Genomic DNA, 18,916 nt, shown 5'->3' with positions numbered 1-18,916 from the left:
TTGAGCTACAGTTTCTCACCTGTGTTGACATCATGATTGACTCCTTCCACAGAGATGGTAGCATTTACAATGGGATTCCCCTCCTTGTCTCGGACAACCCCCTTTATACCCCGGTGCACCTACAAAGATCAAGAACAAGGTTATAAGGGTTTTGGGGGCACCAGAGGTTCGTAAGAAAGAAAGAACAGCAATGAAATGCATTTCAGCATCGACCAAAAGTGCAAATAGATCCTATTTTTCTTCTTCTTCTTTCTGCTGCTCCCATTAGGGTTCACCACAGCAGATTATCCGTCTCCATACCCCCTGTCCTCTACATCTGCCTCTTTCAAACCAACTACCTGCATGTCGTCCCTCACCACATCCATAAACCTCCTCCTTGGTCTTCCTCTTTTCCTTCTTCCTGGTGTCTCCATCCTAAGCATTCTCCTACTGATATACCCCATGTCCCTCCTCTGCACGTGTCCAAACCATCTCAATCACACCTCCCTCACCTTGTCTCCAAAACGTCCTACATGCGCTGTCCCTCTAATAAACTTATTTCTAATCCTGTCCATCCTCATCACTCCCAACGAAAACATCATCTTCAGTTCTGCTACCTACAGCTCCACCTCCTGTCTTTTACTCAATGCCACTCTCTCTGCATTGTGCAAAATGAATGAATGTAAAGGCTCTTTGAAAATGTGCAAAAGCTGTTGAGCAAATACAGTAAGATTATATGTATATAAAGATCTATAAGCGAAAAGAATGAAAGATTTGTTGAAATCCTTTAAAGGCAGTGTGATCACTTATGGAGAGTGTTTCAAGTACCTGATCCATGAGTGTGAGCAAAGCTTCTCGGTTGTACTCCCACTCTTTCATAAGCTCACTCTGATGAGGATACTTATCACAGCCCAGGAAGATAGACAGCTCAAAACAGTTAGTGTGTAGGTAGCTGAAATCATTCATACCTCAGAAAGGGAGGAGAATAAAATGCAAAATTATTACATTAGTTTTAGGTAAGCTCCAGGGGGTAACAACAACTGGTTACTCACTGTGTCATGGCAACTTTCAATATGATTTAGGAGATGGAAATGGTGCAATACTCACTTCCTGAAATGGGCTTCCATTTGGCACGATTGACAATTCCAGTCCCACCTGTGGGGTCCTCGGTATGACAACCACTGCGGAAGGTATGGGTCATTGTGCGGTGAGTAGAAGCATAAGATACGGCCAACCAGCGGAACAAGGACTGATCCTCAACCATCCTGATCTCATCGGGTTCTGCCTGTCCATATCCTTGTTCATAGCCTTCTTCCTGGCGCTCTTCTTGGTATCCTTCCTGGTATCCCTCATGGTACCCTTCGTGGTACCCTTCAGAGTGACTTTCGTGGTGGTACCCTTGGTTCTCCTGATGGTAGTATTCTTGGTTTCCTTGATGGTGGTATTCTTGGTTCTCTTGATGGTGGTATTCTTGGTTCTCTTGATGGTGGTATTCTTGGTTCCCTTGATGGTATCCATAGTTTTCTTGGTGGTATCTGTAGTTCTCTGGATGATAACCATGATTTTCTCTGTGGTCACCGTAGCTCTCTTGATGGTACCCGATGTGGAGGTATGGATTCGGTTCTTGTTCTTCCTCTTCCTCGTATTGCCGCTTGCGACGGTATGATCTATGTTCCACCTTCTTCTCCAGCTCCTCCGACTCTTTAGTGAGGCGACGCAAGTCGAAGGGGTAGGTGACCATCCTTTCTCCGCCTTGCAGGTTGGCTCCTAGGACGAATGGGTGGCTTTCCATCCAGGAGATAAGGGCCCGCGTCTCCACCGCAAGCTGCACAACACCCAGTTAGAACAAAGTAAGGTTTCTACACACTTGTCATATCACTCAGAACAGAAGCTACATGACATGCCCCTAGTCACTAGTGTTAGTTTAATTTATTTGTGCTTACAGGTCCATTTTCAGCCATATAGCCATCAGGAATAGGCACATGGTTATTTGGGGTCAATTTGGGTATCATGCCCTTGTCCTCTGCATTCCAGTACACAGTGTTAAGGTCTGGAAAGTTCTGGAAGATGTCATGTCCATCCTCAGTCCAGTGGCCCAGCGTCCAGCTGCCGAGCTCAGACCCCTGAGGCAAACAGGTATTATTGAAGCTTTTTCTGGTATAACTTGACAGGTGTTAGATTTAGAGACCCGTCCCAAAAAATACTTAAGCATTTACACAAACCTTGTCAAAGGCCGTCACGTGACCGTCGGGGTTGACCGAGGGTACGAGGTGTATGCGTATTCCATCTACCAGGGTGCGCACTCGGGGGTTTCCGTCCTTGTACTCTTTACAGAGGTACTGCATTAGCATTAACAGGAGTTCTCGACCCAGAGCTTCATTACCATGGTAACCAGCTGTGTAGCGGAACTCCGGCTCACCTGTTGAAATAGGAACAGGTCATCAAACTTATCAGATATCGAAGTTTCAAAATATAAGAATTTATTTTGGGAATTTCTCACCGGTCTCATGTTTGCCAGGATTATCAGTGATCTCCATGGCGTAGATCTCAAGGCCCTTTGAACTCTTGCCCAGGGTGTACATCCTGGTGATGTTGGGACAGTCGTCTGAAACGGACTTCATCAACTGCAACCAGAGCAACAATAAAAAAACGCGACTTACTCGATCAAATCATTAACTGACATTGATTCCTCCTAAACATTTTATTTTGGTCTGACCTTTTCCATATCCAGGTAATTGTGGTAGGTGTAGTCCAGGACATCTCTTGGAGTCACCTCGTTCTGCCTCTGGTTGTCAGTGAGAGGATCTGACTCACGTGAAAACAATTACAAGTGACCATTTAATCCCTTTATAATCACATGTTTTATTGGTTTTAAAGCAAGAATATTGTAATAGTAGTTGTAATAGTAGTAAAGTGTAAGAAGTTAGTTCTGCTCACCAGGCACAGGGCAGCCCAGGACCTCCATCCTCATGCAGGCGGTGCCGTTCCAGCTCTGGGGAAGGATGCGAATGTAACGTGCCACCACCGGCTCAATAAACTGGGACATCACAGGGGTGTGTTTATCAGAGTTCCCAAAGAACAGCTGAGAGAGCATGAGATGGATGGTTACATTAAAAAACACATCTAACAAAATTCCAGATTTGGTCTTTCACACACTTGATGATACACAGTAGAGTTACACCAATCAGGCATAACATTTTTACCACCTGCCTAATAACTTTAACATGAACTTCTTCAGCAGTTTGAGCTACAGGAGCTCGTCTGTTGGATCGGACCACATGGACTAGCCTTCGCTCCTTATGTGCATCAATGAGCCTCGTCCCCCACGACCCTGTCGCTGGTTCACCACTGTTCCTTCTTTGGAGCACTGTTGATAGATTCTGACCATCCACAAGAGCTGCAGATTTGGAGACGCTCTGACCCAGTCTTCTAGACGTCACAATTTGTGAAACTTGCTCAAATCTAAACGCTCGCCCATTTTTCCTGCTTCTAACATCAACTTTGAGGACAAAATGTTCACCTGCTGCCTAATAAATAAATCCACCCACTAACAGGTTCCATGTTGAAGAGATCATCAGTGTCCTTCACTTCACCACTCAGAATGGTATAATGTTATAAAGTCACGCCTGATCAGTGTATATGTACTTTATTTTCACCAAATGATAATTATATATGCACAGAACTTAACCAGATGTGAGAACCCACCCATTCAGAGTATCCATCCTGAAGCACGGTCCATTCCCTACTGTCGTTACTGAAGGCCACGTAGTAGGAAGTGACATAATCATTCCTGAAAAACAACCACTGATAAGTTTCACTGCATCTCTCTGTATGATTTTATTAGAATAGAATGCTGGATGTCTCACTCGAGGGGATCGTCTCGGCCCTGGGTGATGACCCCGGTGAACTCGGTGAGCGTGCGAGTGTCCAGTTCGATCCAGTGGTCTTTCTCGTCGGGATTAGCGCACCACGCTCCTCCGTTCATATCGTACTCGTCTGCAGACGCCTGAAAATCCAAGTGTTGATTACTGATCCTGTTCAGGATGTTCTACTCAGGACTTTATGTGTGTGTATGTGAGTGTACCTGCATGTTAAGGCGAGCTCTATGGGAGCTGTAGCGATGCTGATACATGGAGGACGTTTGCAGCTGGTCAGCCTCAATGCGGTGAGACTCCAGTCCCAGAGGAGGACAAACTGTTATTAATAATAATAAAATAAATAATAAATGTGAAATTAATCCTACATTTCAAAAACAAACGCTTCAAAAACCACTCAGTGTCAAAGTCGTACATATTTTGTAAAATATTTAAATATTTTTTGTATTTCATAATAATTCATGTTCATGTTTTTAAGTCTCGAGTGCAAAAGTCAAATCTGTGAGTCTGGACCTTCTGAAATCTTCTCACTCTGGGGCACACAGTTTCCTCCTCCAACATGACCTTTATTATTTTCTGCTTTTTCTCTGATTCAGTCCACATTTACATCCACATGTGGTTTGCGAACACTCAGAGCTTCAGGAATGTTTCAGTGCTCCTTTGAAAGGAAACATCTGTGGGATCGGGATAAGAACTTGGCATGAATCTTGGGCGGATTTTAATCGTTTAAAACAAACAGCCTCGATTCTTTAAAAACACTCTGAGTGCAGCCGTGCAGATGTTTCATCGCAGTCTCGTTTCATGGAGTGTGCCTCGAGGGAGACGATTCAGAGATTTGGATACGTGACAGCTGAAATGAAATCCGACAGAGTGAAGGAGAAGATCTGCTTCACACTGAGAACTTAAACACCATCACAGTGTAATCAGGAGGACGTGGGGTTTATATCACGTTACTAACAAAGTGGCATCATCAAAAAAAAGTATTAGACTTTACACAAATGTAGGATTATTACACACCATAATACACAAAAGTATTAGGACACCTGACTTTTCCATCCATATGTGGTTCTTCTCCAAAGTTGGAGACGTGGGACGTCTTTGGATGCTGTAGCATAAATTTTTCCTTTACTTGAACTTGGAGACTCAAATCTGCTCCAGCATCACAATGAAGATCTGCTTTTCATGGGTTGGAAGATCTCCTGCTATAGAGCTCCAAACCTATTGAACATCTTTAGGAGGAATGTTTCACGCTGACTGCACCCCAGGAACCTCCTCACCTTCTCACCTACATCAGTACCTGACTTTACCAACACCCTTGTGGATGAATGAATCTCCACAAAATCTAGTGGAACATCTTCTCAGTAGAGTAGAGGTGAGCTCATTATAAGAGCAAATGGAGAATAGATGTGGAATGAGATGTTCAAAAATAAGCACACAACAAACACACATTATAATGTGAAGCAGAGCGGTAACAAAACACTGACGCTGGAGACTCCTTCCACGTCTTTGCTGTAATCCTTAGAAGGTCCAAGCACTTGGTGGAAGCAGTGGTGCATTATGGGTACTTACGTTTGGGCTCGGTATAGATGCGTGGAGGTTTTTTGATCCTGCGTTTTCTCTCCTCTTCCTCCTCTTCCTCCTTCCGTTGCTCTGAAAAGGACAAAAACACACACACACACACAAGTTATAATGATCACAGTGACTTCAGCGCTCATTAGGAACATGTGTGGATCTGACTTTTGTGAAACTCTCGCCAAATATCACAAAAGAACCCAAACTCCCACGAGATCTCCACTATGTCCTCATTTACTCCTCTGCTCTGACACACACACACACACACACACACACACACACACACACACACATTTATTTCCTCATTTCCTCGTACCCTGATATTTATGATCAAGTGCTTCGTTTTTCCACTTGGATAAAAACGTATGTGTGACTATTGTGAAAATGCGGCAGGATTCCAGCAGAGAAAGCAGGAGGAGAAGAAGAACATTCTGTTTCCCACAACTTCTGTTTTTAACGCTGTGAGATGCTTCATCTCATGATCATCTTAAAGTTTTGAAATATTTGTTTTCTCTTTTTGTCCACACCGTTTTAAAATCCATCAGGTGATGAGAGGTGACTGGATTTCTCCAAACATAATGTTAGATTTCAGACCAAACTGTTCAATCTTGGTTTCATCAGACCAGAGAATGTTTACAGTCTGAGAGTCCTTCAGGTGTTTTCTTCCCAAACTTCAAATGAGCTTCTATGGGTTTTGCACTGTGGAGAGGCCCCTCTGCCTTAGATCCCAGATCAATGAAATAAAAGTTGTCCTTCTGGAACTTGGTCGATCTCCACACAGAAACTCTGGAGTTCAGTCAGAGTGACCATCAGGTTCTTACTAAGGGCCACAACAATCTGTTTCTGATCTCTGCAGCAGTTCCTTTGACCTCATTAGCTGTTTTTAGCTCGGATCTGCATTGTAAGCAGTGAGACCTTCAATACAGAAGTGTGTTTCCTTTCAAATCATGTAAAATCAATAAACCTTTCCACAGGTGGACTCCAACCACGGTGTAAAAACATCTCAGCAACAATCAGGAGAACTGGGAGACACCAGAGCTAAAGGGTCTGAATCCTAATGTACGTGTGATGAACATGTTGGATGAATGTGAACGCTGACTGCACCCCAGACCTCCTCACCTTCTCACCTCCATCAGTATGTGACTTTACTCACACTCTTGTGGCTGATGAACACAAATATGCATAAACACACTCCAAAATCTAGTGGAACATCTTCCCAGAAGAGTGGAGGGAATTATAGGAGCAAATTGGGACTAAATGTGGAATGTGATGCTCAAAAATCATAAATTATAATTGTTCTAAATGTAAATCAGAACTTTTTTCTCTGAGAAAGTCTCGGCTGCTGTTTACTCGTCATTTCATTTCTGTGAGCTTGTGAAGTTTTGTAGGCATCACGAGATACAAATCCGCTGTGCTGCTCGTCTGTTAGAACTTATTTTACATTTATTAAAGGAACAATGAATGAGGCCTGAAATCGAGGAAAACATGAAAACGTTCCTCTTCCTTTTTTACTAACTTGCACTTTTCACAAAACTGTCTTGAGTCTCCCAATTGTAGATCTCTTCCCTCCCATTCTGGAGCTTTTCCCAGATATAATGGTGAAAGTGTGTGTGTGTGTGTGTGTGTGTGTGTGTGTGTGTGTGTGTGTGTGTGTGTAGCACTAACCTACTTTCTGCTCTCTCTCTCTCTCTCTCTCTCTCTCTCTCTCTCTCTGTACTTGATTATATAAGTAGCTTCAACTCAGCACGCACACATTTTTCCCTTCCATCACACACACACACACACACACACACACACACACACACACACACACACACACACACACACATTTCCCAAAAAACGTCTACATGAGAGTGTGTTCCTCATTAGAAATCCTCCTCCTCCAATTCAAACCTAAACCCCCTCGTGCTCAGTTTCTTTTCTTTATCTTCTTTTTTATGAAACATAAACACTGCTCCATCCATCACGCCTTCACTCCAACCCCAGGAGTCTTTCTCAGGTTACACCGAGTTCAAACCGTCAAACCCTTCATTCATTAAACCCCACCCCTTATCCCAACATTCCTCATTACAAGGGCTCTAAAACAGGAAGTGTGAAGTCTGGAGTCGATTTCAGAGTCTGAGCATTTCAACAGTAATCACACATCGTTTCGATGTTGTTTTAAAGCGAAAGCTCCTGATTGGTTGATTGGAAGGCTAATTGTGACGTCATAAAGTTTAGCTGTTTGTCTATAATTAGCAGCTGGAATGCAAAGCAAAAATCTTTTAAAAGAAAAATGTTTTTGATTGGTGTGAAATGAAGGTTCACATAAACCTAAAGCGATACTCAGGACCCAGAACCCCAGACAGAACCTGAACAAAAGCACAGTGAAGGATAAAAATATGATTGACAGTTTTTCTCAGTTGCTTTGGAGCAGTTTTATAATCATCCTTAATATTCACAAACCAGAAAGTGCATTTCCACAAACAATTTGTACAAACAGCACATTTGTGTCAACGATCATCTCATCGCCATCAGACGTCCTTCTGTCATTGTTCATAATCAGGATCGTCACCGTGTTTAGGCGTGTTCTCAGGTTTCAGAGATTCCTGACGTAAACTACGGTTTGGATTCTAATGATTGATTTTCTTCTGTTTGGCATCTCTGAATGTCCACAGCACAAATGTCCACATGACTGTATGTGATTGTAAGAGACCGGACAGGATTCACACTTTTACTGTTCTGCACTAGCGTTTCCTTCGTTACTTTTTTTCTTTGGAAATTGTAATTCGATGTTTTGCAATTGAAGGTTCATGAGATTCACCTTTGACCTGTTTTAGAGAACTGGTTGATGATTGGTTGATCTGATGTCGTTCACTCGCCTTCATTAGTGACGTTCAAGATTCTGCACAATTCATCAATTCAACACATTTACAAAATAAAAGTTTAATCGAAATTTATTATGTAAGATTCTGACGACAGGTTGAACCATTTTACACTCAATGACGTACACAATGAACTGATGCCGAGATTTTTTTGTTTGATTTTGATTGTTTTTGGGGTTAAAACTATTCAGGTGAAAGCAGTGTAATATTTTTTGATCAACACGACAAACAACTGATAATGTAGGAAACACAGACGATTGTATAAAATCAATTAAACGAACGAACCAAAGCTTTCGCAATTTGTTCGATGCACAAGTGACTCCATGATGTCTGATCATTTCTGATCTGAGAAAATCTCCAAAGCATCCGAGACAAACTGTAATATTACAGTGAACTGCGAGTGTTTTCAACCCGTACCTCTCTCCTCCTTCTCTCTGTATTCTCTCTCCCTCTCTCTCTCCCTCTCTCTCTCTCTCTCCAGTCTCTCCTGCTCGCCATCCTTTTTCGTCTCTACAGGAAAAACAAAACTCTCAATTACAAAATTCATGGACATGAAAACAATAAAAAATCGAGTCAAGATTCGGAGAAACAGAAGACTGGAATTTGGAGACGTCATTAATTTTGGTGGAACGAAGAGGAAAAAATAACCGGCGCCATCGTTCTGAACGTTTCAACCCCGGCGGTTACTGTTAAACTGTAAAGTTCTTCAGTAAGCAGCAGCGGTTTGGGTTCCTGTCTTTTTCCTCTTTTACTTGTTTCACTTGGTGGACGAATGGAGAGAGAGAAATAGAGCGAGAGGAGAAGAATTGAGAAAAATGGAGACAAATAGAGACAGACATTAGAAGGTTAGAAAAGAAAAACAGACATAAAGACAGACGGAAATACACAAAGACAAACAGACAGCAAAGACAAAAAATATAAAACATAAATAGACGGATAAAGAGAAAGAATGTTAGTCAGGCAGAGATAAATTCCCTGTTTGGTATTGTTAGGGGTCCAAGCACCAGGGGGAGGAAATACATCCAGAGTTGCTCTGCTGATGATCCAGTGCTTGTTGTTTGGTTTGTGTAGTAATAGAAAGTATTTGGGGTTAAAGACGTTTTCCATCTTTTCCAGATTTATTTCTTTGGTCCAAAGTCTCAATAAACTCCGCCCACTTTAGTTTGTGTAATAAGTGAAATTGTTTTGTTCACAAGTTTTGGCTCGGAGCAGGATTTCGGGATCTTCAGGAGATTGTACATTTTTGCAGTCCAAGAAAAAGTCTTGGCGAAAAGGAACATTCCTTTTTGTTTTGATTGAGTAATAACAGGACGGAATATTGCAGCGCCATCCGATGTAAATAAAACCAAAAAGGATGCAAATGAAAGACCTCACAAATTCGCATGTTCTCTAATTACGCTTTCATTTACAGTGTTGCTCTAAACATGAAACATACCGTATACAAGTCAGGGAGATCAGAGAGCGTTTGTTCGCGTGACGGTTTATTTACCGTGTCCGTAGTCGTACTCCTCGTACCACTTGTTTTCGTACGGCGGGACGGCAGGCTCGTCTGGACCAGAGCGAAAAAGAAAAGATCAGAGATTTCAGAGTCGTTCCTTTTCATCTTCCAGTCTTTAGAACACAACGAGAAAGTAATCTGGTTTATATTGTTTTGGTTTTTTGCTCGAGGTCTGAACGTGTCTGATCTTCATGCCAAACCCCCCAGCATGCACTTTGGCTTTTTATGTACTGTATAAAAAAAAACAAGCTCTTTTGATATGGATATAAAGTTTATGAGCTGCGGATGCTGAAATCGCAGTTGACTTAATAAAACTGAGGATTTCCCAATAACTCCTGATGTAGACTTTTCTGATGTTGCTTTTGTTCTCTGTTATTATTAAAATATGCTACAGGATTTTACTGACAAATGATTTCAACCCTACTGTTAATAAACTTCTGCTTTTTTGTTTTTAAAGCTCACCTGTGATAGTGTACTTCCAGTCGCTGTCGGTCGGATGGATCTCTTTACCGTCTGGGAACGGCAGGTTTTCTGGCTCCTCGACTGTTCGCAAAGAAATCACACGATTTACACAGTAAAAGCAAACAAATCATTCGTCTGCTGTAAAAGACCTGATTTATCTACTGAAATTACAAATCCAGTACAGGGAGCCAGAGCCTAAGATGTGTTTTGATGACCCCATTGTAACTTGTAAACACGGTAAGTGGAGACCTGGCGTAGCCTACAGGAGTCTCAGAATGGTGATGGTTATGGGGGTAGTGAACTGTAACAGTTGAATGTTTTACAGTACGTCATTTAACAAAACAGATCAATTTACATTAATGTAATGTATAAACTTTACAGTATATATGTATGTGACATGCGGGCACGTGGACGAGCGCAGGTTCGTGAGTGGAGGGCGGAGCTGATACTGATCAGAAGGTCAGGGGTTCAAGCCCTGGTATCACCAAGCTGACACTCCTGTGGCCCTTGAGCAAGGCCCTTAACCCTCTGTGCTCCAGGGCTGCTGTGTCATGGCCGACCCTGTGGTCTGAGCCCAGCTTCCTAACATCATCAGATATGCAAAGAAAGAATTTTACTGTAATAAGTAAAAAGCAACTTTCTTTTTCTTGTGAAGTTAAAAAGCATTTCAACATAAAACTTTCTTTCTTTCTGTCTTTCTTTTGTTCATTCGTTTGTTCGTTCGTACGTAAATGGCTGGTCCCAACTATCAGGTTTCTGGCTCCTGGTTATTTACAGTCTTTATGGTTAGTATAACAGTTTAAAGGTCAGACTTTCACTATATTAATTCATTTGTATCTCGCTGAAGTACTCGCGAGTGTAAACTCACAGGTCAAGTCCCAATAATCATCATCTTCTTTGCCTTTGCCACTGATCACCGGAGCTGTGGGTTCAGGATCATCAACCTTCCAGTAATCATCATCTTTTTAAAGGAGAAATAAAGAGAAGAAGACAAAGTTAACTCAAGTAAAAAGTGGTGATTGTTTTTAGATCTCAGACGGAGCGTACCGGAGTCGATGTGCGGCTGAACATAATCATCTGTGGGGAAGAATTCGAGATCGTCTGTAGGTTTCTGTGTCGGGGGATTTGGGGGTGCTGTGGATTTTTTGGGTTCCTCTGTCATGTACGCTGTAAAAACAAGCTGGTTTGTGATTTCATATCATTTATAACCTTGTGGTGAAAGAATTATGTAATAAAAGACCTGATTACTGACATTCGTCCCAGTAATCATCTGGAAAAGGATCCACAAACTCGTCATAGTAATTGAGCAGAGGTACGGTGGTGAGGATCGGCTCGGTGGTGGGCGGCTCGGTGGTGGGCGGCTCGGTGGTGGGTGCCTCGGTGGTGGGCGGCTCGGTGGTGGTGGTAGTCGGAGGTAAAGTGGTGGTGACGTCTTTATTCTTCTTCCCTTTCTTCTTTTTGTCTTTCTTCTCAGTCTTGGGCTTCTTGGTGGTTTTCGCACCCTTGGGTTTTTTCGTGGGTTTGGGTTCCTTCTGTCTTTTGGGTCGTTCGCTCTTCGCTTTTCTGCGAGCTCGCTTCACTGGATGGAGGGATGAGCAGAGAGAGGGAGAATGGTAATGAGAAATACACGGAGACGAACGGAGACAGAGACATGGACAGGAGAGAGAGCGAGACATCTTGTACTACAAGTACACAGAAAAACAGATTTAATCCGCATATGTAGTATTTAACTTTGTGATGTTTTAGAGTTTAATGCTGTGTGAAGAAACTGTGATATGTGTGAATATTGACTTCACCCTAAATGATATAATAATCACACATGTGCAGCCTCTAATGCATGTGGTTGTACAGTAATAGAAGGTTCAGTCAAAGCCCAGGAGGTCCTGCAGCAGTGATGTGGGAAAAACACAAAACGAATCATTCGTTCAACCATCGACATTATTTTAAAGAACAAGGAGAAGATCATGGAACATGTGAAGTCTGCTGTACCAACAAGGTCCACAATAATATCACGTTATTCATAATATGGAGAGAAAAATATTTTATTTTCAGTATTTTTGTGTGTTTTTTTGCATCATGTTGTATATTTGTTTTAAAGGCTCCTGGACCTGTGGATTTACTGTACATGATGTCATGTAGTGTGTGTTGTTTATTATCCACGTCTCCTGACGTTCATTAATAAAATCCTCAGTTCAGATTCTTTTCTACAAACTGCACATGAGCTAAAAATATCCAGCGTCCAAACTCTGAATGTTCCATGACTTTATTCCCGCAGTAAAACCCTCCGTCCTGTTCATCTCACCGTCTGGTGATTTACAGTCGAATCGAGAAAACTGCCTCCAGATCCTCTGAGATCACTCAGACTTACACACACACACACACACACACACACACACACACACACACACACACTCACTCTCACTCAGACTTACACACACACACACACACACACACACACACACACACACACACACACACTTACACTTACACATACACTCACACACACTTACACTTACACATACACACACACACACACACTTACATACACACACTCACTCACACATACTCATACACACTTACATACACACACACACTTACATATACACACACACACACACACACACACACTCACTCAGACTTACACTTACACACACACACACACTCACACACACTCACTCACACTTACACATACACACACACACACACACTCACTCTCACTCACACTTACATATACAAACACACACTCACACACACTCACACTTACACATACACACACACTCACACTTACACATATACACACTCACTCACACATACACATACACACACACACTCACACTCACTCACACTTACAACTCACACTCACACTTACACTTATACTCACACACACACTCACACACATACACACACTCACACTTACACATATACTCACACACACACTCACACACTCACTCTCACTCACACTTACACATACAATCACACACACTCACACTTACACATACACACACTCCTCACACTCACACATACACATACACACTTACACATACAAACACTCACACTTAAACATATACTCACACACACTCACTCACACTCACACACACACACACTCACACTCACACTTACTCATATACTCACACACACCACACACACTCACACACACACTTACTCACACTCACACTTACACTTATACTCACACACACTCACACACACACACACACTTACACATACACACACACACACACTTATACTCACACACTCACTCACACTCACACTTACACATACACTCACATACAAACACACTCACACACTCACTCACTCACTCACTTACAGACGCACACGCACTCACACACACACACACACACACTCACTCACACTCACACACACACACACTCACTCACACTCACACACACACACACACACACTCACTCACACTCACACACATACACACACACTCACTCACACAAACACTCACACTCATTCACTGTATATGTTTACATTTCCTCCATCGTTCTGCTGAGGAAATGGAACCACAGCGAGCAAAGAAATGAACATCTGGATTCTGGGTTTTTGTCTGAGCGGTAAATAATAAAAAATCAGATGTGATTGAGTATCAGAGACACGTAAACGACACGTTAGAAAATATTTGCAGAGCTTTTGGATCATTTCAGTGCCGATGTACATAAAGATTTTTTTTCACGTTAAATGTCATTAAAGGTAGAGTTTAACGAAATTATTGACAAATACAAACAAAATAAACAGGTTTGTTTTGATTTCAGTGGATTGCGGTGAAGATCCTTCTCTGGTTCAGTGAACTTTTCTGGCCACAAACTTCAGAATCCTGTGTATATGTATAGATTTCTCTCATAACACATCAATAGCATTGTTTTAACACTTCACAGTGTGTGTGTGTGTGTGTGTGTGTGTGTGTGTGTGTGCATGTACTCACACATGACCTCCAGATTGACCTGGGCCCGTGCTGAGGAGTGTGTGTGTGTGTTCTCAGCCACACACGTGTACAAGCCGGCGTCTTCCACCCGAGCCGAGACAATGACGAGAGAGCTGGTCCTCTCATCGTGTCCGTATGCTTTGATGTTCTTGTCGTTTTCCGAGATGCTCCGTCCATCAGGGCTGAGCCACACGACGCTCTCTGCGTTCCCCATCGCTGAAAACGTGAATGGGAGAAAAAAGTGTGATGAAGAAGAAGAAGAAGAAGATGATGCTGATGCTGATGCTGAAGATCTCACCTCTGCACAGAACACGTTTCCTCTGTCCTGCCTGGATCTGGACATGTGAGGGGATTACCATCACCTGTAGAGGTACTATACACACACACACACACACACACACACACACACACACACACACACACACACACTGTTGTCAATAAATGTACTTCAGTCAAAGATAAATAAAGCATCAGTTTTTCCAGACAGTGGAGTAATACTGCAAAGCCTTACACACACACACACACACACACACACACACACACACACACAGTGTTCTGTGCGTCTCAGACTCAGACATTAAGGAATCCAATTCTCATCCTGTTCTGTCTGACAGAGAAAGTTCCACATGATCAAACTTCCTACATACACACATACACACACACACACACACACACACACACACACACACACACACACACACACACACACACACATCAACTCCGTGTGTTTAAGTTGGAACAAAGGACTTAGTTTTTCTTTATAGTTTAATTTTGTTTGTTTTTTTATCGTTTTTTTATCGTTCTGTTTATTTTTTATATTTAATAATTTATTTAAAACTTTATTTTATATTTATTTTAATTTTTACATATTAAATACATTTATTTAAAAAATACATTATATTTATTTATTTATTTATTTAATCACAATACCTGATTTTCCCCATTAAAACGATTTAATTAAGAATTGTTTACTTTATATTTACTATAATTTGTTATATTTAAAGATGAATACAGTGTGTGTGTGTGTGTGTGTGTGTGTGTGTGTGTGTGTGTGTGTGTGTGTATATATATACATACACACGTGAGGTGGTTTTAAAAGTTTAGAAACTATTCAAGGTTTTGTAACACACTAACAGATGGCTGCACGAGGCTGCACACACAGTCACAGGGAGCACCGACATTCATAAGTCAGTGTGCCAAAAGTATGTAAAGTAAAAACAGCTGTATTACTGTGAAAGGGGACTGTTTTGAAGGCGATCGTGTGGAAACGTAGATAAATAAACTACTTTAAGTCTTAAACTTTTTCATACCACCGTGTTTTATTGACAAATCACAATATTTTTTTTCCTTTGTTTTTTTTTATAAATATTACAGCAGCTTCGCAATGAAAGTTTCATCACTCCACTGAAGCCACACCCTGTAATGACGTCATAACAGCAAACTGCAAATAAAACATTTATCACATATAATTCATGCTGAAATACACATTCATTAACTGCGAAATAAAATGAAACCCTGTCAATTAATTACCAAATAATATTTTTATAGATTTATTCATTTACATAACACACACACACACACACACACACCCACAGTCTTATCCAGACTAATGAAGTGCTTTATAACTGCCTCTGTTTCTGCTTTATTCATCACTCTGAGGTTTTAATCCTCCATCACAAAACACCGCAGTCTCATGGAAAAATCTTGTCGTCTTAGTAAAAGCCCCAAATCACCGCTGACCGATATTTACTCAGAAAATATTACACACACACACACACACACACACACACACACACACACACACACAGAGCCAATGTTTCCTGAAAGTGTTTATCTTTTCCACTGCTGAAACTCCCTTTCTACAAAAGGAAATGAACAGAGACCAGAAGGTTGTGGGATCAAATCCCAGGAAGTTTCTATTAGTAGAAACACAATATGGATAAAAGTATTGGGACACCTGACTCTTGTGTTTCTTCTCCAAACTGTTGGAGTGCAAAGTTGGAGGCAAACAATTGTTTAGGACGTCTTGTTTCTTTTTACTTCAACTAGGAGATCCGAACCTGTTCCAGCAGGACAATGCCCCTGTGCACAAAGCTAAAACATCTCCATTAAGATCTTCTTCACATGGGTTGGAGTGGAAGATCTTCTGCTTTAGCACTTCAAATCTTTTGGGATGAATGTGAACACTGACTGCGACCCCTGTGTGCCTGACTTTACTCACAGCCTTGTATCTGAATAAATCGCCACAAAATCTGGTAGAACTTCTGAGAAGAATGAAGCTTATCATCACAGCACATGGAGACTACACGTGGAATGGGATGTTTAAAAAACACAATCTAATGCTCAGGGGTCTACAAACCTTTGGTACTAACCTACTGAAAACTCAGCGACATTTAGCAGTTTAGCTAACATTCCTCTTCCCTGCAGATTGGAGGTAAAGTTCATGGAGTTAGTTATGAACAGAAGAACATTTACAGAAGAAACTTTTCCAGTCATATTTCACCACACACTCTTACTGGAGTCATTTTCCTTTCATTCCACTGAGTTATTACAGTAGCAGGACACACACACAACACACACACACACACACACACACACACACGCACACACACATGCAGTTGCTTGTGTAGATCTTCAGTGATGTCATATTTTTCCATTTAATGCCTAATATTTATATAAAATCAAAGCCCTACAGTGTGTTCACGTGTCTCAGACAAGTTTTGTGTAACTCCGCCCACTTTTATTAGATGTGTTATGCTAATTTAAAGTTGCAGTGACGTGTTTTGTTTTTTTATTTTTACTTCAAACAGACCGAACTGAACAGACGTCTGTCTCCACACTGCTTCATGCCAGTGTTGGCGTCTGGAACGTGTGGAACGTCTGGAGCAGATTTACGCCAGATTTCCTTCTCTCTCTCTCTCTCTCTCTCTCTCTCTCTCTCTCTCTCTCTCTCTCTCTCCCTCTCCCTCCGTTCCGTATGATGTTCTTCTTCGCCAACAGGTGCAGTGTGTTAGTGTTTTTCAACGCATCTGACAGCAATTTCTTTCCAAATGTAAAAAAGCTACATCACGTTCTCTGGCAGGCGAACAGGCCACGCCCCTTTTATCCTTCTGGAGCTCAGTACCTTTTAAACATTTACAGTATTTATCAGACCCATTTAAAAAGTCCAACTTACACCTGAGCAGGTAAGGGCCTTGTTCAAGGGCCCCAGGAGTACCAGCTCAGTGGTGTAAGGAATTATACTCACTACCTTCTAATCAGAAGCCCAACATCTTAACCACTGATTCACTACATCCATGTTTACACATTTATCAGGAACATCTGCAGGGCCATAATCCCCTGGAGACACTAACATCTGTAGGAACAGTTCTGTCATCTAATTGTTCTGATTGGCTCTGATTAATTTGTTATAGTGATCTGGTTCTGTTCCTCAGGAGTCTCTATCATGAAGAAGCTTCATCAGAGTCACTTTCAGGAAACTCCAGGGAGCATTTTAAATGTTGATGTGAGGTTTTTGGGAAGTGGGCTGTTGTGATGTTGTGAGGCTGTTGTGAGGTTGTTATGAGATTGTTGTTAGGTTGTTATAAAGTTGTTTTGATGTAAGGTTGATATGTGAGGTCACTGTAACGTTGTTGTGATGTGATTTTGATGTGAGGTTGTGAAGTGGTTGTTTTGATGTTGTGGGGTTGCTGTGCAGTGAATCGATTTGTTGTAAGGTTGTTGTGAGGATGTGAGATTGTTGTAAAGTTGTTTTGAGGATGTGAGGATGTTCTAAGGTTGTGCAGTTGTTTAAAGGATGTGAGGTTGTTTTGAGGTTGCTATGAGGTTGTTTTGAGGTTGCTGTGAGGTTGTTTTGAGGTTGCTGTGAGGTTGTTTTGTGGATGTAAGGTTGTTGTGAGGTTGTTTTAAGGATGTGAGGTTGTTTTGAGGTTGCTGTGACGTTGTTTTGTGGATGTAAGGTTGTTGTGAGGTTGTTGTGAGGTTGTTTTGAGGTTGCTGTGAGGTTGTTTTTGGATGTAAGGTTGTTGTAAGGTTGTTTTGAGGATGTGAGGTTGTTTTGAGGATGTGAGGTTGTTGTGAGGTAGTTTTAGGGATGTGAGGTTGTTTTGAGGATGTGAGGCTGTTGTGAGGTTGTTTTAAGGATGTAAGGTTGTTGTGAGGTTGTTGTGAGGTTGTTTTGAGGATGTGAGGTTGTTGTGAGGTTGTTTTGAGGATGTAAGGTTGTTGTGAGGTAGTTTTTAGGATGTAAGGTTGTTGTAAGGTTGTTGTGAGGTTGTTTTGAGAATGTAAGGTTGTTGTGCTCATTCAGTATTTGTGTAAAACACACTTTAGCTTAACAAGCAGAACTTGTTGTGTTCCTCTCCGAGCCCTCACTGAAACACCCACATGCTCATGAATCCTTCAGTAGTTTATACACAAAGTGATTCACGATGAAGAAATGAAAAGTAAAAATTGGTCTGTACCTGTAACCGTCTCGTTCTTCCTCTTCTCCTCCTCCTCATTATCATCTCTCACTCCGATTAAAGATCCTCCAACTCCAGTGAGGTCCAGCAGCAGGAATAAAGCGAGGAGAGAAAGAGAAACCCGGGCTGAGTGTGTTAGCATGGTGATCTTCACTGATACACACACAGACACACACTCACTCACACACACAGTCACACACTCACACTGCTGTACACACACTGTCCTCCACCGAGGACGTCAGGAAAGAGAGTAGTGAGAG

The 18,916-nt window shown here is 41.7% G+C and overlaps 2 protein-coding genes across 2 annotated transcripts in view; one reads left to right on the top strand and one right to left on the bottom strand.

The window, feature by feature from the left end:
• Positions 1–7,124, top strand: part of sf3a1 (splicing factor 3a, subunit 1) — a 21,597-nt gene extending 14,473 nt beyond the window's left edge. Inside the window, exon 16 of the transcript XR_006928251.1 lies at positions 7,102–7,124. The gene's annotated coding sequence lies outside the window, so the exon portion shown is untranslated. The remainder of the gene's footprint in view (positions 1–7,101) is intronic.
• Positions 1–18,916, bottom strand: part of aebp1b (AE binding protein 1b) — a 20,364-nt gene extending 1,448 nt beyond the window's left edge. The window contains exons 1-21 of the mRNA XM_046870599.1: positions 18,657–18,916; positions 14,492–14,566; positions 14,194–14,409; positions 11,503–11,829; positions 11,298–11,417; positions 11,119–11,211; positions 10,251–10,331; positions 9,780–9,839; positions 8,708–8,800; positions 5,424–5,504; positions 4,064–4,173; positions 3,846–3,985; positions 3,685–3,769; positions 2,917–3,061; positions 2,696–2,784; positions 2,480–2,603; positions 2,202–2,398; positions 1,923–2,102; positions 1,087–1,804; positions 808–947; positions 20–119 (exon numbers count right to left, since the gene is read on the bottom strand). Coding sequence (XP_046726555.1) covers positions 20–119; positions 808–947; positions 1,087–1,804; positions 1,923–2,102; positions 2,202–2,398; positions 2,480–2,603; positions 2,696–2,784; positions 2,917–3,061; positions 3,685–3,769; positions 3,846–3,985; positions 4,064–4,173; positions 5,424–5,504; positions 8,708–8,800; positions 9,780–9,839; positions 10,251–10,331; positions 11,119–11,211; positions 11,298–11,417; positions 11,503–11,829; positions 14,194–14,409; positions 14,492–14,566; positions 18,657–18,798 — 3,316 coding nt within the window. The 5' untranslated portion in view covers positions 18,799–18,916. The remainder of the gene's footprint in view (positions 1–19; positions 120–807; positions 948–1,086; positions 1,805–1,922; positions 2,103–2,201; positions 2,399–2,479; positions 2,604–2,695; positions 2,785–2,916; positions 3,062–3,684; positions 3,770–3,845; positions 3,986–4,063; positions 4,174–5,423; positions 5,505–8,707; positions 8,801–9,779; positions 9,840–10,250; positions 10,332–11,118; positions 11,212–11,297; positions 11,418–11,502; positions 11,830–14,193; positions 14,410–14,491; positions 14,567–18,656) is intronic.

This window comes from Silurus meridionalis, chromosome 17, assembly GCF_014805685.1.
Source record: "Silurus meridionalis isolate SWU-2019-XX chromosome 17, ASM1480568v1, whole genome shotgun sequence".
NCBI classification, from domain to species: domain Eukaryota; kingdom Metazoa; phylum Chordata; class Actinopteri; order Siluriformes; family Siluridae; genus Silurus; species Silurus meridionalis.
This window is presented reverse-complemented; position numbering and strand designations above follow the sequence as displayed.